The following is a 26,418-nucleotide window of genomic DNA, read 5'->3' as shown; positions in this document are numbered from 1 at the left end:
AGGGACTAAGGATTTCTAATACTCCAGTGATGATGGAGAAGCCAGCTGCATGTGAACCATTTCACGCAACATAGTAAGTAGCTGTCTGATGCCAAGGAAGCTGCGTGAGACATTCGCCAAGAGACTAGCTGTTTCTGCACGTAGATAAAATGTGTTCTCCAGCTGGATATCTCTGTTTTATTAGTGGTACCTGAGGAGAGCAGCAACTTTAGTAACTAATGGAAAGTCAGTTTGTTTTTCATTTCTCTGATTCACGTACGCATGTTAAAGCTTCTGAGTTATGCCAGAAGGTTCCAACTGGTAGTACATGTATTAATTAGGGCCATGTTTGCCTTTAGGTAGAGTAATTATTTTCTGCACAGAGGAATAATAATTGCTCTTCTAAAAGAAGCTTCAAAGTTCATGTGAGTGAAATATAGCTTGTTTTTTTAGAAAGCATTCATGTGATCATTCTGAATATTCACATGGTTAAGCCTTTTTAAGCCAATGTTGATTAATGTTTATAGTGAAGCAATAAATGCAATTATTAAATTTATCATCAGCTTTTATTTATGGTGACTCTTGTGCCAGTGTTCAAATATTAATCTTGTATGAAAGTTGAATGTGTTCCATATCATGGAAAGCTGCTAGAAACTGGCCCATGAAGGCTGTAATACTGTGATGTAGCAATCCCTACTTTTTGCCCCACGTGCAATATAAGGCAAATCTGCCAGCCTTAGATCGCACCCAGGAGGATTGCTTTGTCAGAATTGCAGAATTCATCATTAAAGAATTGTTTAGCTCTAATACTATACTAGCACAGTCCCCAGTATAGCATTGTAATGAGGCTCCTGTTAGAATATGACTTTGTTTCCTCTGAGCATCCTATTGTTATGTAATATGAAGGGATCGCCATCCTTACGTTAGCCTGTGTTTGAAGGACACAATTATTTTTGACTTTTCTGTGCACTTAATTTTGAGAGTTTCCATTTTTTATTTTTTTGAAAAGATTTTATTTACTTATTAGGGAAGGACAGAGAGAGAGAGAGCTTGAGGAGGGTAGGGTCAGAGGGAGAAGCAGACTCCACGCTGAGCAGGGACCCTGAATTTGGGACTTGATCTCAATCCTGGGATTCCAGGATCATGACCCAAGCCAAAGGCTATTACTTAATCAACTGAGCCACCCAAGCACCCGAGAGTTTCCATTTTTGTTCAGGAAAAATATCTGTAAATGTAATGTTGTTAATTTATGTTACCCTGGAAAAAATATTTATTTCATGTGATTCTGTGAGGTCATTTAGTTTTCTTTAGAAAGTCAAGACTGGTCTGGATTCTGTAAGTACACTGATAGAGACAAATTTTTCTGTGTTTATGATTGAGAGAGCCAAATAAATATTTATGTAAATTCAATTATAGGAAAGCCAAAGTAGTATGTAGTTAATAGAATATAAGATAATTTAAACAGGGGTGCCTGGGTGGCTCAGTGGGTTAAAGCTTCTGCCTTCGGCTCAGGTCATGATCCCAGGGTTCTGGGATCAAGCCCCACATCGGGTTCTCTGCTCAGTGGGGAGCCTGCTTCCCTCTCTGCCTTCCTCTCTGCCTACATGTGATCTCTCTGTCTGTCAAATAAATAAATAAAATCTTTAAAAAAATAATCTAAACAGGAACTCTTTAAGATGGATAATGTGAAAGCAAAGAATCTTTGAACCCATTGGTTGGTGATGTTAACTTCACGTTTTCTGTCCTTCAGGGTGTCGTGAGACCCACGGGGGGATACGCTGTGATGCTAAACTGGACGATGTCTTCTATCTATGGACTTAAACCTGGAGAGGTAATCATGGTTTTAAATTCATGAGACAGCACATTTCCCTGGTGAACATGTATGTATTTTATTATTTCTTATTTTTTAGGTGTGGTGGGCAGCCTCTGACTTAGGCTGGGTTGTCGGACATTCCTATATCTGTTATGGACCCCTTCTACATGGGAACACAACAGTTCTGTATGAGGTAATAAAATGAAATTAATACCACCTAAAGATAATTATTTTTTACTGAAACTTTTAAAGAAATAGTGTCTAAGTGGGAACAGAAAAATTTGGATTGGGGGCAGGAGATTTTTTTATATATTCTTTCAGTTAAAAATATAATTTCAAGGGGCACCTGGGTGGTTCAGTGGGTTAAAGCCTCTGCCTTCAGCTCAGGTCATGATCCCAGGGTCCTGGGATCGAGCCCCACGTCGGGCTCTCTGCTCCACAGGGAACCTGCTTTCTCCCCTCTCTCTGCCTGCCTCTCTGCCTACTTGTGATTTCTCTCTGTGTGTCAAATAAATAAAATATTAAAAATATATATATATAATTTCAAAAAGAGAAAGGGACACAGAAAATAATAGCCACTATTTAAGTTGTGTGAATAAAACCAGTAAAAGTTATATTATGAAAAACATATACTAATCAGCTTGATCTCTATCCGGAAAGGATTTCTAGAAAGTATTGTACCAACGTTATTGCAATAGAATAAAAGGGTTTTTAAAAAATAATCATTCCCTTTGAAGTAAACAAAATAAACCTCCATACAGAATACTTATATTGAACTGTGGTATGGGGTAACATAAACATAACAGAGCTGAAGATGCCATTCTAAGTTTTTATATTTGAAAGTATTAGGCTGCCTGTAGAGCTGAAGAATATATTGTTCTTGCGCATTTACCATCAGCCTTTTATTATTTTTTTAGTTTATTGAAACAAATAAAAGGGACTCAGTTGTTTGTCTTTATCCTGGAAAGATGTGCTCAAGAAGAGTAGATACTTTATAAGTATTTTTATGTAAAGGATTAAATATAATAACTACATTCTAAAACCCTTTATCTGCACTCTGGTTCTTTAATACACTGTGTAAACATCCTCTATTCTTTCTGATAATAAAACAAAGCTTTTTAGACCTTTGCCCACTTCTAGCTATCCCATCTTTATTTTATTCTCCCCCAGGCTCCTTGCAAAAAGTACCAAATCCACACTGTGTGAATTTCATATTCTTCTAGTTGCTTTTTATCCCACTGTGGTGCAATTCCTGTCGACATTACTTCCTAGAATCTAGCGCAGCAGAGGTCAACATTGACTTCATAAATGACCAACTCAAAAGGTCTTCAGTCTGATTTTCTTTTCACTCTCTCAGTGCATCAGCCACGCTGTCTCCTGCAAGTAATTCTCTCTCCTCTTGAGCTCCATGCCCTCTTGCTGTGGTACTGTTTCTTCTTTCTGGCATAACTTTTCCTGTGTCTTTCCTTACCTGGTTAATTCCTAATATGCTTGAAGACTCTGCTTAGATGTTACCATCTTGTCAGTTTCCTCATACAGCCTTTGGTTTTGTTTCATGCCTTTTCTGTGGTTCCAGCTGCCCCCTGAGCATATGTCTATCGCTGATCACTGAGCCGAGCATACTGCTTTGATATTATCCGTTTATATCTAGTAGAGCGTGAGACCCTCCAAAACCAGTCTTGCAGCACAGTGCATAGCACACCCTAAACGCAATGAATTCTCATGAAACCACATTGAGCTCCACTTCTCTGTTCTTCTCTCTCAGGCAGCTTGACCTCCTTTCCTCTCTGTTTCTCTTATTTTGGTCCTAAACATTAGGGTTTATAAGGGTGTTATTCTTAGTCTTCTTTTCTCATTCTGCCTATATTTTGGGGGTAATCTTCCTGCAGTTGGATTTGAGTAGTACTAATTAAACCAAGGTTTCCAACTACTCCTGTCTATATCAGAGCTTCCTGATGAGCACCAACGTACTGGTAGCCCATCTTTGGATGGTGCGTACGCACCTTATGGCCAAGATGATGTGAACTGAACTCACCATCTCCATGCTTCCTCATTTTCTTTCCACGTACTTTCCATGTACTCTGTAGTTTTGTTAATTTTACCTGCATCTACCCAGTCCTCGAAACTAAGAATTAAGGAGTGATTCAGATTTCATGATCTTTACATATCACACCCTATCACTCATTATACTTTGTTGAATTTATGTTTTAGTACCTTTCGAAAGTGTTCTCTCTCTTTCCTGCCTCCTGCCATATATTCAAAGCTGAAATTCAGCCAATGTGCAGAAGTATGTCATTTACTGATATATATTCTGTGTTTGGCTTCTGATCTGACTTACGCCTGTGCTCTCCAGTTGTATATTTCAGGTTTTCATCTGATAATCAGTCTATTGCACATTCTAACAGGTGTTTCTGCCTTTAAATGCCCTTCCAGGATACCTCTATTCTACCTCCAATTTCTGAGCTTTCCCCATTTATAATTATCTGTCTAAAATGCAAAAGCCAACGTAGAACTTGTTGCCTAATATCCTTCAAAGGATTGAGTTCTGCTTTTGCAAAGATGAAAATGACATACTTTTCTCTATTCCTCCTTCCAATTAGAACTAAAAGTCACAAGCATGTCTAGAACATGAGAAGACAGAAAGGTGGACAGAAGAAGGGAAACTAGTTTTAGGGATCTTGGGACCCAAGGATCAACATGGTGCTAAAACCCCAGGTTTTATTTTTCCTGCGTGTATCCTAGATTTCTGCTGAACACAGAAATGCCAAAGATAACAACAAAAAAACTAACCACAAAACTAAACCAAACACAGAGAGAGAGAGAGAGAGAAAGAGAAGGAAAAAAGAAATACAATCTCTTAAGCCAAAGGAGTAGGAAAGGGACAACCTAAGTAAAACATAAAACTTTAGATGGCTCTACGCTAGGAAAACACCACAAAAAAAATCCACGCTGTCTCTCCCCGCCACCCACCACCAACAAAAGCTGAGTTTAGACTTCTGCATTTGTCGAGCTATAAGGAGGAACAGTAACTCTCCATCTTCCCATAGGGGTGTCAGAGAAGTTTGACTAGGGAGCCAAGACTTCTATCCCTGCCTAGTAGTAATGAGGACCCCCTCAAACTTGCAAGGACAGATAAGCCCTTAGGAGTCTGGACTTAGACCTCCACCCTCCAATAATGAGGTACCCCTCTTACTCCCTATTGGGGTGGTTGTCAGAGGAGGCCACGCAGGGAGCAGTAACAGGGCACATTAACCTCCCTAGATCAGGGAGTTATCAGTGGAAGCCTACTGTTGGAAGTGGAACCCAGCCAGCAGCAGTGAGAAGCATTCTCCCGGTTGGGTATCAGTGGAGGCCAGACGAAGTATCTGGATTTCTAACCCCTCCTGTCCCTTCCTCGATGGAGTGAAATTAAAGTAAAGCCATCTGCGACAAAAGATGTCAACACGAGCCAGACTCCTATTATAATATATACAATATCCAAGCTTTGATGAAAAAAAAAATACCCCTCATTTCAAAGAACTAGAATGAACTCAAGCTGATGAAAAAAATAATTGATAGAGACCAACACTGAGATGGCAGAGATGTTAGAATTATCTGACAAAGATTTTAAAGGAGGCATGATAAAAGTGCTTCCATATGTGATTTGAGCATTCTTGAGAGAAATGGAAAAATAGTCACAATAAAGGTATAGAAATTATAAAGGGCAGCCATATGGAAGAAAATTACAATAACCAAAATTAAAACTCATTGGATGGGGTGGGTGAAATAGGTGAAGGGGATTTAGAGGTACAGACTTCCAGTAGTCAAAGAAATAAGTCACAGAGAAGAAAAGTACAACATAAGGAGTATAGTCAATAATATTGCAATAATGTATCATGGCAGATGGTACATGAGTGCACTTCTCGTGGTAAGGATCATGTCATGTATAAACTTGTCAGATCACTGTGTTGTACACCTGAAACTAATATAACACATTGTATGTCACCTATAATTCACTAATAAATTAAAAAGAAAAAAAGCCCAATGGATGGCCTCAATATGAGAATGAAGGGGGCAGAGGAAAGAATCCGTGAACTGGAAGAACAATAGAAATTACCAGTCTGAACAAGAGAAGAGAATAACTGAAAAGAAAAATTAGCAGAGCCTCAGGGACATGTGGAATGATAACACAAGATCTAGCATTATTGACATCAGAGTCATGAAAGGGGAGGAGAAAGAGAGGGGCCGAAAAAGCACTGAAAAAAAAAAAAAAGAAAGAAAGAAAATTTTCAGCTTCTTAAGTTTAGCCAAAAACATGCATCTTTCGATTCAAGAAACTGGGTAAACTTCCAAATGGTTAATCTGCGGAAATACACGTGTGCGCACGTGTGCGTGCATACACACACACCCATACACACACACCATAAACTTCTGAAAGCTAAAGACAAAAAGTCATCTTGAGACTTGGGAGAAAGAAAGGATACCTTCCCTATGGGGGAAAGCCATTTGTTTTTGTTTTTGTTTTCTTAGGATTTATTTATTTGAGAGAAAGAGAGAGAGTGTGTGAGTGTGGGGGGTGGGCAGAGGGAGAGAGAAAATTCTCAAGCAGACTCGCCACAGAGCCTAACTCGGGGCTCCATCCCAGGACCCTGAGATCATGACCTGAACTACAATCAAGAGTCAGCCACTGAGCCAGCTGAGCCACCCAGACATCCCGGGAAAGCCATTTGAATGACAGGGTCTTTCTTCGGACGCCAGAGGAAAGTGACACAACATTTTTCAAGAGTGAGAAGAAAGGAATTATCAGTCCAGAATCCTATATCCATCAAAATATACTTTGAGAATAAAGAAGTAATAAGGATACCCTCAAGATGAAGAAAAGCTTCAGAGAATTTGTCCCATAGTCCTCCCCTAAAGGAATGGCCAATGGCCAGTTCTTAATGATAAAAGGCTTAATATTTCTTGTGTCTGGACCAAGGCAAGGAGGCTCACTCTCTCCCTCTATTCAACATAGTCCTGGAAACAGAAAAACATTTTAACCCACTGAGCCACCCAAGCGTCCCCAGAAAAACATTTTAGAAAGAAAGGAAAAAAAAAATATTTCTTTTTGAGGCTGTGTGATTATCTATGTAGAAAATTAAAGAACATCTAAAACCATAATTAACAAGTGAGTTCAATGAGGTCTCAGGGTACAAGAAGAACACAGAGATATGAACTGTAATTCTGTATACTAACAATGGACACCTGTGACTCTGAAGGGCATCATGAGGGATCCTTATGCAGTGGAACTGTTCTGTGTCTTGACTATACCAATATCCTGACTGTGATGGTCAACTACAGTTTTGCAAGCTGTTAGCACCGCAGAATACTGGGTGAAGGGTGCATGGTCTGTTTTCATGTGAATCTACAATTATCTCGTATAAAAAGTTTAATTCAAAAATTAAAAAAAAAAATAAGCCTTCAAAGAACTCTTGTCTCTTAAATAACATAATTCAAACTCATTTGCCTGATACAAGTGATGGATCGTCATCTACTTTTGACTATGTTTCAAGTCTTATCTCTGATTCCTGGCCTCAGACTCAGCTTCCCACTTAAAAATCCTATAATACGGGCATTTATATGAGCAGATCTGACAGTGATTGAGTTATTCCTCCTAGCGAACTTCCACTTTTCTCATCCTGTTGCAAAGTGGTCCTTTTTCTTAAGGGAGCAAGTTCAATATCATCTCCTCTCTGGTTTTCCTTTGCTTTTCCTCAGGCCAGTGGAGGTTTCTCTGAGCTTCTGTTATATCATCTCGATTTCTCTGACCTTGCAGATTCAGTGCTGTGATACTGGAAACTCTGAAGACAGGAGATGTTTGTCATTTCTGTAAATGCCCCCCCCAACCGCCCTGTGCCTCGCACAGGGCCTTCCAGGTGGTAGGTAAAATTTATTGTGTAAATGAACTGTTTCTCAGGGGATTAATTGACAATTTGAGCTGCACAATACAGAGAAAAAACGTACCTCCTCCATTAATTAAAACAAAACTAAAATAAACTGAAAATGAGTTCTGGCTTGTCACCAGTCCGGCAAGTGAAGAAAACATTTATTAACCTCCACAAAATGATCATCCCCTTTGTCCCCCAATTTTAGGTGCATTATCCAATTAATCTTATTTTATTTTTGTCTGATAAGTGTTATTTTACTTAGGAAGTTAAAATCTCCCACTAAAAATTAAAAATGCTTTCTTTTCATAGTGAATAGAATAATAGATCACTCATGGACCTTTTCTAAAGAGAAATAAAGTCATACACAGCTCAGTATGTTCAAAGTTTTCTTTTCTTTTTTATTTATTTATTTTTGAAAAAGATTTTATTTATTTTTTAGACAGACAGAGATCACAAGTAGGCAGAGAGGCAGGCAGAGAAGAGGAAGGGAAGCAGGCTCCCTGCTGAGCAGAGAGCCCGATGCGGGGCTCGATCCCAGAACCCTGAGATCATGACCTGAGCCGAAGGCAGAGGCTTTAACCCACTGAGCCACCCAGGTGCCCTATATTCATTTTTAATGAATTACAGCATTTCAGAGCTATAAGGTAGATAGTGAATTGGTGAGTGTGATGATATTCTTATGTAATGATGAATTTTGATTTAACAAAAATTGATGTTCTGAAGTACTAGTTCATTATGTGCCCAAGTCATCTATAGTTCATAAAACATATCGCTTATTGCTTGTAAGTGGTTCATGATATTTTATGAATGAATAATGAATGAATCCTTTTTCTCAGCAAAGATCTTTTTTTAATATTCTGAAATTTAATACATACCTATAACTGCATTGGCTGAAAAAACTCAAAAATGGCTATCTCTAAGTTGGAAAATCAGTTTAACTTCTGAATATGTTAAGAGTCACCCACCTGAAACAATGTGTGTTCCAATAGGAACTCCTCAAGTGGAAAATACGATTTTCGTTTCTGCCGTGGAGGACACATAGCTCTGCATGTGCAGGGCGGAAACATAGGAAATTCTGGCTTTCTGCTTCGGCTTTAGCTTCCCAGTAGTTACCAAATTTGTAACACATTTCTGTTTCTTTTATTAAAACAAACGACAACAACAACAAATCCCACAAAAATTCTCAATTCCCTTATCCCCTTGCAGTTAGAACACTTTCTTCATCTTGGAAGGCCTGCCTTCCTCCACCGCCCTCCCCCGTTGGCATCTGTCGCCGTCATCCCATTATAGCAGCTTTTGATAATTTCCCTGGATATCTCTATTTTTCCAAATGCTAATGGGCATTTTCAGTCCTAATCACTCTTGGCTCCTCAACCCTTGAAGGTTGTTGAATTTCTCTCTTCCCTTCTAAGACACAGCCTGCTCCTGTTTTCCAGAAGTTTTATAATGCTCTTTCCTACTATAGGAATTTGCCATTTGTTGCCTGAAATATATTCCTCAGATCAAGTGTCTTCTTCTCACGGAAGCCCTCCTTGACCTCTCTGACTAGGTCAAATCTTGTCCTCTCTCAGTAGCACCTTAGGCTTCCCCCACTGGCTTGGATCCCAGATCCTGTTTCATTTTAGTTTGTAGGCCCCTTTGTTTTGCTTGTTTGCCCCTGTCTGCTCTAAGTCTGAGAAGAAATAGATTATCTTAGTGTTTTCTCACCATCAATTCTCAGCTAGCCTTTTTTTTTTTTTTTTTTTTTTTTTTGTATAGAGGCACCTGGGTGGCTCAGTTGGTTAGGCATCTGGCTCTGACTAGGGTCATGATTGCTGGGTCCTGGGATTGAGTCCCTCATTGGGCTTCCTGCTCACTGGGGAGTCTGCTTCTCTTTCTCTCTCTCTCAAATAAATAAAATCTTTAAGATACACACGTACACGTGCATTAATACATATATCTCACATATAGTTATTTATCACATAAGCATTATATCTCTTGAATTTTGGTCCAATGCCAGTTGAGAAATATACAAAAACCTGGAATGTGCGTGTAATCAGTAATAGGTGTCCTTAGCTTTGCTCTTGACAGGTGTTTGGTTCTAATAAATATTTGTTAAATAAATGCCTGGATGAAAATCAGAAAAAAAAAAAACAACAACAACTCAATTTTGTAAGTCAAGACTGTTTTCTGTTATGAAGGACTATGCAATTCTAATTATCTTTACCAGAGAATTTCATGAACAACTTAAACAATAGGTTATATTTTTTTAATAAGCAAAGATTTACTGTTATTCATCGAATTCGATGCATTTGAAGTATGCAACTCTAGAAGCCAGTTTAGACTAACCAGTTAAAATATGTAAACCAATTCTGAACAATTCAGTCCTTATTTTTGACAGGAAGAAAATAAGCAGTGCCTTTTTGGAAATTTACTTTATTAATGGAGCTGATTCCAACAGACCTAACCCCAATAACATATAGATCAAGACATATTTGGTACAGCAGTGTTGTCAGAGAAGAAATGAAACAAACAACACTTTAATCTAGGAACCTGAAGGTAGAAACAAATTTAGCAACCTGATATGTGTGTATCTGGTATGTGTGTGTTGGTAAATGGTGGTTCTACTCAGAGATGCTTTCTGGCTTCTTTCTTCTGTTTTGTATTTGTCCCCTTTTACAAAAAGCCTGTCATCTGCAGAATCAAAATCCAACACTTCTCAAGGTAAAGAAGGCTGGCTGGGCCCTCTTTATTCTTGTCTTTGCTTGGATACTAATGGACAATGTGTATCTTGTGTACACGTTTCAATTACATGAAACAGTGGAACACAGGCTTCTGTAATGACCGCAGTGTGGCTAAGCAAGAAATTAACTAACTTGACAAACATCTCCCCATTATAGTTCTTCCTGAGCCTTTTTATTTCTGAACTGCCCATAACATCCGCTCTTTCTGATTTGAGTCTTCTCTCCTCCTAGTGAATACACCTAAAGATGGTTCAATTTTTATCTTCTCAAACAACTCTTAGTTGTTATGTTTTCTATTGTTTTTATTAACTATGTGATTTATTTCTTCTCTAGTCTTTATTATTTCCTTGTTTCTGTGAACTTTGGTCCTAGTTGTTCTTTATCAAGTTCCTTGAGATGTAAAGTTAGTTCCTCTGAGATCTTTCTTTCTTTTTTTAATGTCAGGATTTATTGCTATAAACTTCATGTCTTCATGTCTTTGTATCACTTTTGCATCCCCTAAGTTTTTGTATGTTGTGTTTTCATTTTTATTTGTCTTGAGATACTTTTCAAATTTTCTTTTGATTTCCTTATTGACCCAATGTTTTCTCAAGAGTGTATTATTTCCACATATTTATGAATTTTATTGTTTTTCTTACTATTATTGATTTGTAGTTTAATTCCATTGTGGTCAGAAAAGATACTTGGAATGACTTCTCTTTTTTTAAATTTGTTAAGACTTGTTCAGAGGCCTAACATGTGATCTATGCTGAAGAATGTTTTAAATGCCCTTGAGAAGAATGTATGTTTCTTTGATGTTGTGTGGAAAGATGTTGACAAAGGTGTACAAAGTTTCAGTTATTCAAGATGAAAAAGTTCTGGAGATCTAATATACAGTAACATGGCTAATTTAGTTTAAAATACTATATTGTATGCTTCAGATTTGCTAAGAGGTTAGATTGCAAGTGTTTTCCCCACAAACACACACACACAAAAGAAAAAGAAAATCATAACTATGTAAGGTGAAAAATATATTAATTAGCTTGATTGTGTTGATTATTTCACAGTGTATATATATGTATCAAAACATCCAAGTTGACATATTAAATACATACAATTTTTATTTGTCAATTATATGTCAGTAAATCTGAGGAAAATTATATAAAACTGCTTGCATGTAAAAATATACAAAATATACCAAAATATACTAAAATGGCTTTTACCTTAAATTAAAAAAAAAAGAAAGAAAGAAAGTCGTTTGCTCTTTTTTAGCTAAGTTATTACCTAGAATGGAATGTTAGTTATTGGTCACCTTCAGTTTAACTTGGCGTTAAGTCATAAACTAGTTGGTGTATTTGATCTTGATATGGCAGTTGTCATGTCTACATAATAACAGTCTCTTTGGAGATTCTCAAGGAGTGAAAGCTTGCTCTCATTTTACACTTGTTTGCTTTTCACAAGTTGCATACCTTAGAGCAGCAAGCCATGTCAGTAAACTCTTACGTACGCTCATTGGTAAACTAGGACAGATGGCTCTCTTAATAATTCAGCAATTAACTTTGAAGATATGTCATACATTCCACCTTCTCAGATGATAAATTAGGCAGAAGTAGAGGATTTAAGATTCTGAATTGTGATATAGGAACAAGGTCAGAATATCTGTGCTATTAATTTTGTTTTGCTTTTATCTTCCTATATGACCTTGAGTAAATTAATTCCATCTCTGCGGGAATCCATTTCTTCATTATTAAAACTAGAGGATTGACACATGTTTGCCCCATTCTGCACTTCGGTGACTCTTCTCCAAATCAATTATGTCTTTTCCTAGAATAAATATATTATTTGGTAATATGTTTTAACTTTTAATTCTGGAATTCCTTTCAGTTTATTGTCCTAGAAAGTGATGCTGACTCTTAAAATGCATTTACTGAAGGTTTCATTTTAAATTATTGAAAAATTTTCATGTTTGAGAAGAAGCACAGCAGATTAAGACTCCCATAGAACGGGCGCCTGGGTGACTTAGTGGGTTAAAGCCTCTGCCTTCGGCTCAGGTCATGATCTCAGGGTTCTGGGATCGAGTCCCGTATCGGGCTCTCTGCTGAGCAGGGAGCCTGCTTCCCCTTCTCTCTCTCTGCCTGCCTCTCTGCCTACTTGTGATCTCTCTCTGTCAAATAAATAAATAAAATCTTTAAAAAAAAAAAAAAAGACTCCCATAGAATGATTCCTGAAATTTTTACCTATTAATTGTTTGGCCTCAGATGAGTTGCTTAACTGCTCTCAACCTCAGTTTCCTCATCTCTAAAATATCAATATTAACAGTACTTTTCTTATGTATCATTTAAGTGGTTAGTCATGAAAAGCCCTTAGAATAGTTGCCAAGATATAATAAGCTGCTGTTATTACCTAAACATTCGAATTTATTCTTTCCCAAAATATAATTCTACAGTACAAACACCAACCATTCATTCCTATGCAATCCAGCCAGCGTAATGCTTGAATTTTTAAATTTTCAAATAGTCCACATTTCTTCCTTTAGAGTCTGGTAACTGCAGCAGTCATCAGAGCACTAACGGCAGCTCCCTTTGGAGCATGTTAATTCTCTTCTAAGAGTCAGGCAAAGGAATCTATGCACAGGGATGTGTCGATCGTAACAGAATGAGTAGCATCTATGGACAATAACCCAGTGATCTGTCCCCTCAAGGATCTGTCCTTGCAGAGTAGAACTGGTGAGTGAAATAAGAGTGGCTGTGAAGCCTTTCATGTGTGAATAAATCAGCACATTTCATGGCTCACCATTATCCAAAGATGTATAAACTTTCACATCTATTTTTTGATGGGCTTTATCATTACTGGTTTATAAGCTGTGTATATCTTGGAAGCCTTCAGAATATTCAGCTTGATAATCTCTCACTGAATCCTCTTTTCATGAAGGAAGAGTTTAGGTACCCTTTATTCTCATGTTTGGTGTGAGGATGAGCTCTATACCTTCCTTTTTTGCACGGGAATCAGATAAAATAATGTCTATGGAATTAGTTGGAAAGCCTCACAAAATATCACAATATATGGGGCGCTTGGGTGGCTCAGTTGGTTAAGCAACTGCTTTTGGCTCAGGTCACGATCCTGGAGTTCTGGGATCGAGTCCTGCCTTGGGCTCCATGCTTGCCAGCGAGTCTGCTTCTCCCTCTGACCCTCCCCCTTCTCATACATGCGCTCTTTCTCTTTCTCTCAAATAAATAAAATCCTAAAAAATATGTCACAATATATATGTATAATTGGTGAAATATGACTACATACACATATTTTAGACATCGTTATAATCACTTTGTATACATGGATCAAAAAATTTTCTGCTTTGAAATTCTTAAAGTTTGAGAATATTGAGGATACTACTTTAGTGAATTTCAAATTATTTTTGTATTGAACACTCTTCAGACCATCCACAGGTACCTTCAGTGAACATACCTTGTGCTTTTTTATGCACTGGACCTGCTGTCTCCATGAGGACATCCTGTGACATATTGTCCACACATGGACCTTCTGAATTCTTATCCCCTTCAGGGTTTCATTTTAAAAATGTAACTGTTGCTTCCATGTATAGAGTTGTCTTCTTTTTGCAAAAATTTTGCATTTCCCATGTTAACTGGTTTTCTCGAATTTGATGATCCATTTTTTTTAAGGACAGAGATTCGCTTCTTTCAAGCTCAGAGATACGTTGCTTCTTTTGAAGACCAGTAGCCATGATGTTGCTAAGTAGTGCAGTGAAAGGCACACATCAGAGTCTTCTCCCGCTCTTATCTAATGGAAGATGATTTCCTTCTTTATTCTTTTTATCTAGTATAACAGCAATGTACTTTTATGTATGTACCGAAGGAGAAAAATGATGACACAGTTATTACTCTGATTCAGGCTATATAATTTGATCTTCTCAATCGGAAAAGATTACAAAGCTGATGCCAGCATCTTTTAGATTTCTCACATGACTAGTTGTTCAAAGATATTTATTTCTGAGTTTATTTTTCTCTCTGTGTGCCCATGTTTTATGATGGAGCAAGCAAGTGCAGCTTCTGTCGTGGGTCCATCAACACTGTTTACTGGTGCCTGTTTTGAGCTCAATATTTTCTCGGGGTTGATAAGGAAACAGAATAAATATCAGATACACCCTTGGTGCTGAACGCAGACAAGATAGTCAAAGAACTAAGATGAATGTGAAGGACAGAAAGGAAACAAACCAAAACACCACCTGACTGAGAACTTTCTTACACGGTGTAGAAGATATGAAACTTTCTTCAGAAATTACATTGAGCCATTGCCTGTGGTAAAGACTCTACATTTAATTCTTGTACCTGTTCTGATGCAATTTTCTGATGATGGAACTAAATAAGGATCAAAGATATTAAACAAGCTGACTGAGGTTACATAGCTGGTAAGTGGCAGTTTGGATTCCACCCTGGCTCAAAATCTGTCTATTAGTATCTGAGGGGAAGTTTAGGATTAGAGTAGACCGGGAAAGCTCTGTGGGTGAAGCAGTTCCGGTAGTGATCATAGCTTCCATTGATTGGGTGTTGGGTGATAGATAACTATTTCTCTTATACACCCATGGGATAAATATTTTGAGTCCCTATTTACAGCTGTAGAGACTGAAGATCAGAGACATTAAGTAACTTTACCAGTGGCACACAAGTGACAGAGTTGGGATTTGAAACAAAGTTCTCTGGCTCTCTACCCGTAATTTAGAGATGAACATTGGGAAATTACCGAGTAGTGCCAGCTAGTGGCCAGAACCAGGGTATCAGTGACCTTTAAGGAAAAGGCAGGATATTAGGGTGTCGGTGGATATCATAAGGTAGAGCCTAGTAGGAGGTTGAGAATAGCTTTGCTGTCTTTAGCAAGGACAATGGTGGTTACCACCTGAACTGTGGTCGTTGCTGCTTGTTGAGGGGGAAGGAGTATTTTTAGTTTTGGTAGCGTCGATTTTAAAGCTGCTCCTCAGGGACGCCTGAGTGGCTCAGTTGGTTAAGCAGCTGCCTTCGGCTCAGGTCACGATCCCAGCGTCCTGGGATCGAGTCCCACATCGGGCTCCTTGCTCGGCAGGGAGCCTGCTTCTCCCTCTGCCTCTGCCTGCCATTCTGTCTGCCTGTGCTTGCTCTCTCCCCTTCTCTCTCTCTGATAAATAAATAAAATCTTAAAAAAAAAAAAAAAAGCTGCTCCTCAGACATTTGTATGGTATCAGGAAGGGGACGTTCGAAACTCAGAAGAACTTTCAGAATTAGAGGATGTAGAAGAGTTCATAATTTAAGTCCCTGAGGTGATTAAGGAACAGAGAGGTAAAGATTATGAAAGGAAAGCTATAAAAACTGTGAGGGAAAAATTAACAAGGCAGTGGGAGAATCTGAAAGATGGTATCGTGAAGCAGAAGGGGGCTTTCCAGAAGAGGGGGCATCAGCAGGGTCAGCTGCTTCAGAAGGAGGTCTGCGAGGACAACAGCTGAAGGGTTTTTGCAAGTAAGGTGTCATTGGTCAGCAATGCCATAGGAGGTCTGTGTTTGTTTCGTTTTTGAACATGGGGGGAAATATTAGGATGTTTGGAGGTAATTTTTGGTAAATTATTGGATGGTGTGGGGTAGCCAAGCTTTGTACAACCTCAGGTTGAATTGCAGCATACATACAGAATAGCCACACTTTACTTCCTGGGCAGAAATCTGCTAGTGTAATAAAAGCAAGAAGCCGTTTAATTTCTCTGCTTATAGCAAAGTGTAACTTCTCACTCTGAGTCAGAAAAGCCCGAGTTTGTCTCTGAGTATGGTTGATGGCTCCTCAGCGTGGAGGAATTCAGAGGTGAGCGCTCTCCTGCTTGAAGCCATGAGCTACCAGCTACCCTAGTGATACACGCTCTCTGTGACTGCTGAGAGTGGTAAATATGTCAGAGACCCTCATTAGCTCAGCAGAATTACCAATTCCAGTGCTCTGCTTCATTTACTTGGCATTAATACTTTCAGAGGTAAGCATCTTTTTAGTGGGACAGATGGACTCTTATGACCTGGGTGGAAGCAATGGCTTATTCATTGGAGGGTAACCTCATCGTAAGGCCCCATATGGTCTACTCTCAGCGATCCGGGAGAGGGCAGGGGAAGAACCAAGCCAGAAAGGATAGCTTTCTCTCTTTTTAAAATTCAGCTTTATTGACGTACGGTGGACAAAACGGTAAGATATTTAAAGTATGAATCATGTCATCTTCCATTTTTTTTCACCAGTGTTTTATGGTTTCCAGAGTACAGGCTTGTCACCTCTTTGGTTAAGTTCATCCCTAGCTAGGTATTTTATTCTTTCTGGTGCAATTGTGAATGGAGTGGTTTTCTTAATTTCCCTTTCTGCTACCTCATTATTAATTTATAGAAACACCACTGATACCTGGGTATTAATTTTGTACCCTGCAATGTTACTGAATTCATTTACTACTACTAGTATGATGGAGTCTGGATATATATGCATCATGTCATATCATCTTCGAATAGTGGCAGTTTTACTTCTTCCTTACCAATATGGGTGCCACGGTGTTTCCAAGATCTAGACAGAAAATATTTGAAGAGGTTTCTATGTTGGGGAGGCTCTCATGCCTAACCTTGGCTTGGACTCCTTTTTTAGAATCCAATCAGATTGACTTATCTCCCTAGGAAGATGAATGTATACACATTAAAAAGATCAGAATACTCATAAACTTCCCTGAAGTCCAGTCAAAAACCCTTCATCTAAAAGATTAAGATAAAATCCTTTCAAGCTTTGATACAACCAAACAAAATCCTCAACACTGAAACTTAGCTTCCAGAAGTCTCTGGCAACACAGGATCAGCAGCTGGCCTGGGGTTGTTCTTCCCGACTGTAGAGAAAGGATCATTGTGTTCAGGGTGCTAGGTCCTATAAATCATAATATATAGGTACAGTCTGGAGTCTAGCAAGAAATAAAGAATGAGGCAATTCTTCCCAATTATTTTCTCAGTGAAGTCATATTTAGTTATAGTCTTATAGTCAGATTTCAGTTATCAGTATTTTTTTTATTAATACTTGGATTGGCTCATTTATTTATAACAGGTGGGAAAAGGCTAGTGTTGAGCTCTAGGCTCATCCTCTAGGGTGATGAGGCAGGTGGTATTGCCTAACCTCAGGTAATGCCTAATATCTAAGGACTATGGTTTTCAACCCAGGCTGCAGATTAGAATTCTTTAGGGTCCCCATGAAACATTACAATACAGGCCCAACTTGGGCCAATTATATCAGAATCTCTGGGAGCCAGAATCAGACACTGATCCCTTTCAGAAGCATCCAGATCAGGGCATGTGGATGGCTTAGTTCGTTTAGCATCTGCCTTCAGCTCAGGTCTTGATCCCAGGTCTTGGGATCGAGCCCCATGTCGGGCTGCTTGCCAAGCTAGTGGTCTGCTTCTCCTTCCTTCTGAGTCCCTTCCTGCCCCTTGCTCAGGCTTTCTCTTTCTCAAATAAATAAATAAGAACTTTAAAATAAAATAAAAGAAAGCACCCCGTGCACTTCTTTTTTTTTTTTTTTTTTTAAAGATTTTATTTATTTATTTGACAGAGAGAGATCAGAAGTAGGCAGAGAGGCAGGCAGAGAGAGAGAGAGAGAGGGAAGCAGGCTCCGTGCTGAGCAGAGAGCCCGACGCGGGACTCGATCCCAGGACCCTGAGATCATGACCTGAGCTGAAGGCAGCGGCTTAACCCACTGAGCCACCCAGGCGCCCCCCCCCCCCCCCCCATGCACTTCTAATCTACATTTAGGGTTGACAGTCAAAGGATTGAGTCAAATTAGATAGCGGTATGGACAGATAAAGGAAAGCAAGGTAGCAGCATATCCCCACAGGTGAGACCCATGAAATTATGGGAAATCTCTAGCAAATAATCTATGAAGTGAGTTGATATAAATTCTTAGTTATCAATTGTATTGATAAGCAACTTTTTCCTCCTTAAAAGAGAATCTGCTATAGTAACCAAATCCTAGACCTGAAGGTCTTAAGGCATAGAGTAGTTCTCTCATTGGGGTTTAAAGCGGCAGTAATGTTTTCAAGATTGGAACAAGATAATGTAAGTTATTGAGAGAGGGACTTTACAGAAGAAAAAGCCCATTTTCCAAAGAGGTTGTACACTCATTTGGTTCATATTTCAAAATACACGAAAAGGTGAAGAGTGCAAATCTCACTGTCCTCTGCTCCCAGCTCTTCAATTTCTCTGAGTTGGAAGCAATCTTCTGTGTCTTCTGTATTCTTACATAAGAAATCCCCCTCCTTTATTTTCATACAGATGGCATCATCCAAATGATAGGCAGACTATTCTGCATTTTTCTTTTCTTTTGCTGAATATTGTATCCTGGGGAACTGCTTATGTTTTAACAAGTCTCAAGTTTAGATGTTGCATGCCCAAACTTTCATCCTTCGGTAAAGACACGAGGCATGTAGTAGAGATTTAACAAATGCTATTGCCAATGTCATCCCATTTCCAAAATAAACAAGCTGGCACTGCTGCACCTGTCTGCTGAAATTAAATTCAGAACTAGTCTATAAGGGATGTTGCTGTCTTCACCTTAGAACTGCAGTACAAACATGCCTTCAGTGATATTCTCAGAAGTAGTGTTCAAAGAGACCAGATGTATTTCTAATCCTGCCACAAAAAGAGGCAAGAACCTCAGCTGGCTTGGAAATTTTTATGTCAAAGTCCGAGAAACTACAAGTAGCTTTGACACCAAGCCTTTGGATAAACTGAAATCATAGGATTAATGAAGAAAATGATTTTTTTTTTCTCATAGATCAAACTCAAGTGTTTAAGCTGGTCTTTGTCTTGGTAAGGGACTGTCTTTCACTACTTGCCAGTGTTGACCCTGAACCTCAGTAGGGATTATGTGAGAAGCTGAGACATCAGTTGGTTTTCTAATTCACAGTCTATCATCTCTGATTCCTGTGAACACATTGAATCGTTAAGTGGTAGAGAATTGTATGCGCACCTTAATCTTCAGGTATTTATCTGTCTTGGTTTCTATGCTTTGTACCATCACTCACCACATCATAAATATTAGCTGTTGATGTTCTGTAAATCTCTGATGTTAAAAATTCATTACTTCTAACAGCTGTAAGCTCAGAATCTCTGCTTTGCCACTGGAAGGATTGCTTTTTGCTTTTGGTTTCTGGGTAGCAATGGACACTTTAGCCATTAGTTTGGAGAAGGGAATAAAAGCAAACAGTAATGACATCAATTTGAGTTTTGCACAGTTTTTAAATTATTGTTACCTTTTAGCCACATTACTGCTTTTGGTGTGTATGTTTGTTAAAATTCCCCAGAGTTTTAGAATCTTCCTACTTTTCTGTTGAAGAGCGTTTGGCTGTCGCTCCTCACTGAATATGCAAGTTCTGGAATCAGAGTCATTTTCTCCAGGCAACTCAGTGTGGTTAGTGTGTTATTATTTTTAAAAAATACTGTAAAGGAATTATATTGCCTGTGTGTGCACACATGTACATATATGTACACAAGCTTGTGTGTTTACAGGACGGCAGGGGAGGACAGTGTTCAATAAACCAATAAGCCTTTGAGTCACTAAATTCTAAAGCAGCGAAACATATAATAGCATCGAAAAATTCTGTGGAAATGGGCAATAAAATGCAAAATTCTGAACCTTTTGAGCTCAGGTAACTTACAAACGAATATGGTGAGATTATATGCATCACTTCCTTCAGTGTCCTAATAGGAATGCTATGTTATTATGATTTTTATGCTCAATAAATAGACTATTATGAAAATGTATTTGGTGTGGGTCAGAATTATAATACTAATTATTATTTATAAAAAGATATGGCAGAGTTTTCAACTGATATTCCTAGTGTTTAAGCTACCATTATCATTAGACATAATTAATTGAAGGCATTATACAATACATCAAATTGTGTCCTTTATGTTGGTAACCATGGTGTAGCATTTTGTTATGACCCTAATATCACCTTTTTGTGAGTATATTATCTTTGTCCCATGACACTGGAACTGTAGTGGAATTCAATTCCAATTGGCTATAAAATATCTTTGTTCAGTGGAGGTCAAACTACTTTAAAATATTATCTCAGTGCTTTTAGCTTATCGAGGAAATATTGGAAAAGTGATTTATTTTTATTTAGTAGGCGAGAAAATGGCAGCATAGACAGGGAAAGTCAATTGTATAAAGTCAGTTAATAAATCATCTTTATGTGGGTGAGATCAAGTTTCCAAAGTCACAATCTCATACACCAGGGCCTGAACAGTGCCCAAAACAGATCAAAAAAGTAAAAGTCAAATTTTCACCTCACTGGGTGCAAAAGAGTAAACCTGCTGGTTCATTTTAGATGGATGTGCTCAAGGCTTCAAAATTTGTGAGTCAAGTTATGTATATGCGTTGCCAGATTATATCTGACAGCTTTTTGACCTGTATGAGATGGTAAGGGAATAAATTGAAATTAAGTGCTTTGGGATAGTCGTGTTAATAAAAATGAATTTCTGGTTGCAATAAATACTTTGGTTTTAAAAAAGCAAGAGAAAAAGCAACAGAATATAAGAAAAAGGTTCTATTTAAAAAAAAGTATGTATACTTACATTAAAGACTATTGAGGGTAATCATTTAAAAAAAAGAAAACACCGGGGCGCCTGGGTGGCTCAGTGGATTAAGCCGCTGCCTTTGGCTCAGGTCATGATCTCAGTGTCCTGGGATGGAGCCCCGCATCGGGCTCTTTGCTCAGCTGGGAGCCTACTTCTCTATCTCTCTCTCTCTCTCTGTCTGACTCTCTGCCTACTTGTGATCTCTCTCTCTCTCTCTGTCAAATAAATAAATAAAATCTTTAAAAAAATAAAAAAGAAAAAAAAGAAAACACAGACTGATAGATAACACCCTATCCAAGATCCAAGTAGATGCAGATAGTGAATTGGGATTCATGAATCCTATGGTTGGCCTCTTCTTATCATCTGTTCATTCATTAGTCTCTGTTGGGGGAGAGGTCTCAGTTTACTACTAGCGACTTCTTTCCTCTTTTTACCGTATCAGTGTTTCCCAAGTGTGTTTTACAGAATATAAGATCCATGAAATGTGCATATAGGGGGTGTGGACAGAGAAGTTTAGGAAAGATTACATATAGTAACTATCTTTGGGGAATTCCTGATGTTCTTTAATCCTTTAAGTCTTCAAGAAATGGTCGAAAATCAGAAACCTGTTTTCCATTTTTTCTCCCAACCCCTCCAAAAAGGATTTGCTTGTGAAATACATGTGTTTGTGTGTGTGTGTGTAGTATGTATTTTTTTCACATAACATATATTAACATTCCAGGCACTTTGCTCTAGAATCAGAGGAAGAAGTAGCGGTTTTGAGAATGGATTGAGAGATAAGGGGCTGGAGTTGGGCCAACGTAGATTTTTGTAGAATCACTGATTTATGTATGCTATGTTCATTTTCCATTTCACAGAAAAGTCTATTAAAAGATGCTTTGGGGGACGCCTGGGTTGCTCAGTGGGTTAAGCCTCTGCCTTCGGTTCAGGTCATGATCTCAGGGTCCTGGGATTGAGCCCCACATCAGGCTCTCTGCTCAGCAGGGAGCCTGCTTCCTCCTCTCTCTCTGCCTGTCTCTCTTCCCACTTGTGACCTCTCTCTCTCTGTCAAATAAATAAATAAAATATTTAAAAAAATGCTTTGGGAGGCACCTGACTTGCTCAGTCAGTTAAGCGACCACCTCTTGATTTGGGCTCAGGTCATCATCTCTGAGGGTTGTGAGATCCAGCCCCACATCTGCTCTGTGCTGAGCATAGAACCATGTTTGGGATTCTCTCCCTCTGCTCCTCACCACAGTGTGCTCTCTCACTCTTAAAAAAGGAAAAAAAAAATGCTTTGTGTCCTTTTGATTACATATTTTATAAAAATTTTTAGATTTTTATTCATGGGTTTTCCACTGACTTTGTTAAATGTCATTTTGAGGCTATAGAAAAGATACGTTTGTGGATATCTTACTGAATTTTTTTAAGTCATAGAAGTTGCTTTCCTTGGAGCGAGGCATTTAATTGGAAAAGTCATTGTTCAGAAATCCCTGTGATTCCATATCTTTTTCTCTTCCCAAACACTTTGAGAATTGTTATAGTCACTTTTCTTTTTTTTAAGATTTTATTTATTTATTTCTAAAGAGAGTGTGTGAACTGGAGGGAGGGACAGACAGAAAGAGCAAGAGGGACTGTCCTGCAGACCAGTCTGAGTAGGGAGCCAGATGTGGGGCTCTATCTCGCGACCCTGAGATCATGACCTGAGCCCAAATCAGGAGGAGTCCACCACGTAACCCACTATTGTCACTTTTAAAAGTATCATGAAAAAGAGTAAGTTAGAAATTCGTAGCAATCATATTTGTCATTTAGTTTACCCACCTAAACGATGTATTTAATTTCTTGGCTAATTGAAGAATGTTCTTTGTTATTAATTTGAATGTGATCTCTATTTCCTGTCCTTTATCTTTCAAAACTCAAGAAAGGAACAATTGCAGTGTGAAAAGCTTTCAGGATGACGTAATGGGAGTAAATGGCCTCTCTGAAGCCTGGGCGTTTGGTTTGTTTTATTTACGATAGAACATGGGGATATTTTAAAACCAAGATTTGTTGAGCACCCCATCTTATTAATATTGCCGTGTTAAATGTGTAAGTATTGAACTGTCAGTGAAATATGAGACATTTTACCCAGTGACATTTTAAATGAATCTCATTGTAGGGGAAGCCTGTGGGAACACCAGATGCTGGTGCTTATTTCCGCGTGCTCGCAGAGCATGGAGTAGCTGCCTTGTTTACAGCGCCGACTGCAATTAGAGCCATCCGTCAACAGGACCCTGGGGCAGCCTTGGGGAGGCAGTACTCTCTGACAAGGTGAACTTGGGATGCACAGGGCAAATTACATTAAAAACTGCAATCAGAATGAATAACTGAACATTATATATATTTTTTGGCACTCCAATACCTCTATGAAAAGAGCCAGAAGACTCTGGATGTTATTAAGAATGACTGTTCTAAACATAGCTTTGAATCCGTTAGAATTTTAGCTATACTAGGACTATTTTTTAATACCAGATTGTGTTTATTTCAGTTCAGTTCTTACCAAAATATTTCTCCTTTTGAAACCACGGTGCTTATATTTCCCTTAAATTAAAGTAAAATGCTGACAATGACTTAAAATGCGTTTATACATATATAATAGTATCTGTCTGTCTTTTGAAAATAGAATAATGATGTAAATAGAAGGGAAATATTATTTGATTTCATATATGCAGATAAAATATGAAAATTATACTCCAAGTTAGTGCTGTTGAAAGAGTGGAGGAAATTGTTTTTCTGTTGTTTTGTACTAATAGTTTAAATATTTTTTGCTGGTTTATTGACATCCATTTCAGTTTAATGATATGTATGTTCAAAGATAATTATAGCAATTTGTATCTTCAAGGCAGTTTCCAGCATCAACTCTTTTTAAACCTCTTTGAAATTGGTCCCTGCTATCGTCAGCTAAAAGAAGTGTTTTCTAATTTCTTCAAGTCGAACAATGGGTTTGAGTTATTGTTTTGAATTTTTTTAACTTAAATGCGAAGAGTTATGAATTTTATGTTGTTAAAACCCAAAGAAGGAGTTAAAATAGATATCATACCCTGATGGCAGGTGGGAGCAAGAAGCCTTCAGTTTGGGCTATCAGTGGTTTTGTTTTTGGTTCTTGCCCTTCTATATTTTTTTTTTTGTTTTAGGAAACATTAGATCTGGATTTACATAAAAGTTGACCTATAATCTAATGAATACATTCATTAAAATAAAAGTGTTCATAAAATGAACCTTCCATTACAATATTTCTACTCACCCTCACTTTGTCCCTTTGTTTACTACATTTCAATTTTATTTTCTCCATGTCAGCCAAAAGGATAGAAAAGTAGATTTTTGTTAATAACCTCTTAGGTTGTGGACAGTCTCCATGGCTTAGACAGTTCCAGGGAATTTTGAAGAAACTGTGATTGTAGTTCTTTGCACTCTTTCCTAACAAATGCATTCTGACTGCAGGGTTGTGAAGTTGTGTGTGACTTGCAAGCCAAGGACATCATCTTCTTTTTTTTTTTTTTTTTGACATCATCATCTTTTTTTTGTGACATCATCTTCTTTTCCCATTTGTACGTGGGTTTTAGACATTCTCTGTTACTGTGAAGGCAGAAACCTTTTCTAATTGTACTAGCATACAAAGCAGATACTAGTACTGGATGCCTATTAAATCATCACTTTTTTTTTTTCCAAACTAATACTAATATGGAATATGAGTTTTTAGAGTAAGAGAAATTGCAGTAAGTTCCCCCTGATAATGCCCTTCTGTCTTTAGGAACCCACGTTACTCATGATGGTTTGCACATATTTTTAAATAGATATTTAACGATGTACACCTTCAGCTGTTCAAATCACTACTGTTAATAAATACAAACATTTACTAATTACTTACTACGTGCTCTAGCAGTCTAAGCACCTCTCATTCAGTTATCACTATAAGTAGGAATTGATTATCCTCATTTTATAGATGGGTAGTATTAGGACTGGAAAATTTAAGAAACTCTGGAGAAAGAAACTAACTCAGGCAATCTGACAAGGGCCCACATCCTTCACCCAGACATACTCTTATGAGAAGTATACTAAGAAACTAACTTGACCCAGGCATTTTTGTCATTCATGGGATAAAAGCAGCTTTTACTTCTTGTGTATTTTCAGCCTATTCAAATCATACCTTCACTGAACTTCTGTAATAGGTTCTCACTTGTGAACTAAAGAGATGTTAGAAGGGCCTCATTAAAAACATTTTTAAAACAAGGAAATTTTAAATTTTAAAAACAGGGAAACCAAAGCCCCCCAAATTTGAGTTTGGGTTGGAGACATAATTAACACCAGGACTCAAATCTTTTCATGCAACCATACCTTTCATTTTATAGTTCTGTTCAAGACATTTCATACTTAGTGAACTGACATTCACCAGGTGTTATAATGGCAGACCCACGGTTTTTCTGTAGAGCTTGCGTTCTCTCTTCTCTTACAGGACATTTCCAATGATGAAATTGTGTTTTTGAGATGAGTTACGTATCTCATTAAAGATTGTTTTAAAATGAATTTGGAGAGTTGCCAAAGATTTTCACTCCCAAAGCAAATTTCAGAGGGTATTCTGAAACTGGGAGCTAAGCAGAACTATAAATTCACTTTATGATCGTCGATTAGAAGTCAGAAGCACAGATTAGAGGTCATCCACTGTAATCATCTCATTTTACAACTGAGAAGATGTTGTCACAAAGAGGTGAAGCGACATGCCGGGATTCCAGAGCCACCCTGCAGCAAAGCTGGGACAAGGCAGTACCGGGTGCTGTAGCTAAGATTCTTACTCTGGAGTTAGACACCCTGGGTTCAGGTCTGCCCTTACCAGTTGTGTGACCTCAAGAAAGTTACGCAGCCACTGTGTTCCTTTGGCTCTCCTCCTCCTGCATTCCCCACCTCCTCCTTCCAGAACACAAGTGTAGTAGTTATCATCATCATTTTCCCATGATCTGCTAGTTCAGTCTTAATCAAGTTAGAAAAATTCAGTTCTGCTACTTCCATTCAGGGTATCACAGTCCCTAACACTCTGATGCAGCCCTTTTTTCCAGTTGCGTAATAATGAGAGAATACAAAAAGGAAAAACCAGAGCACCAGAGATGAGCTCAAAAATAAAGTCAACGTGTCTGCGGATTGGAAATAGAATCGATGTGCAAAGTAGGACACAGGGCTGAAGCTAGAGGCTTGCCAGGTGTCCAAGCAGGCGTTGGCTGCAGAGTGTTCTCATTGCGGTGTCAGAGCCGACTCATGACCTGACCACGCAGTGGGGCGTGATACCTCACACACGGCAAGAGCTTTCTAATGACGGTGAGAGCGTGTTTTCTGGACTGGGACTGAGAGCAAGCTTTGGTCTAGAGGTCTGAATGAGACAGAGAGCAGCCCAGA

At 38.3% G+C, this 26,418-nt stretch overlaps 1 protein-coding gene across 1 annotated transcript in view; it reads left to right on the top strand.

Moving 5' to 3' along the window:
* ACSS3 (acyl-CoA synthetase short chain family member 3) overlaps window positions 1-26,418 on the top strand; it is a 153,698-nt gene that overhangs the window by 65,447 nt on the left and 61,833 nt on the right. The window contains exons 6-8 of the mRNA XM_059402403.1: window positions 1,730-1,810; window positions 1,890-1,985; window positions 23,153-23,304. Of these exons, the coding sequence (XP_059258386.1) occupies window positions 1,730-1,810; window positions 1,890-1,985; window positions 23,153-23,304 (329 nt within the window). The remainder of the gene's footprint in view (window positions 1-1,729; window positions 1,811-1,889; window positions 1,986-23,152; window positions 23,305-26,418) is intronic.

Source organism: Mustela nigripes, chromosome 6 (genome assembly GCF_022355385.1).
Source record: "Mustela nigripes isolate SB6536 chromosome 6, MUSNIG.SB6536, whole genome shotgun sequence".
Lineage (NCBI taxonomy): Eukaryota > Metazoa > Chordata > Mammalia > Carnivora > Mustelidae > Mustela > Mustela nigripes.
The sequence above is the reverse complement of the archived record's forward strand: the minus strand, read 5'-3'. Positions and strand labels throughout refer to the sequence as shown.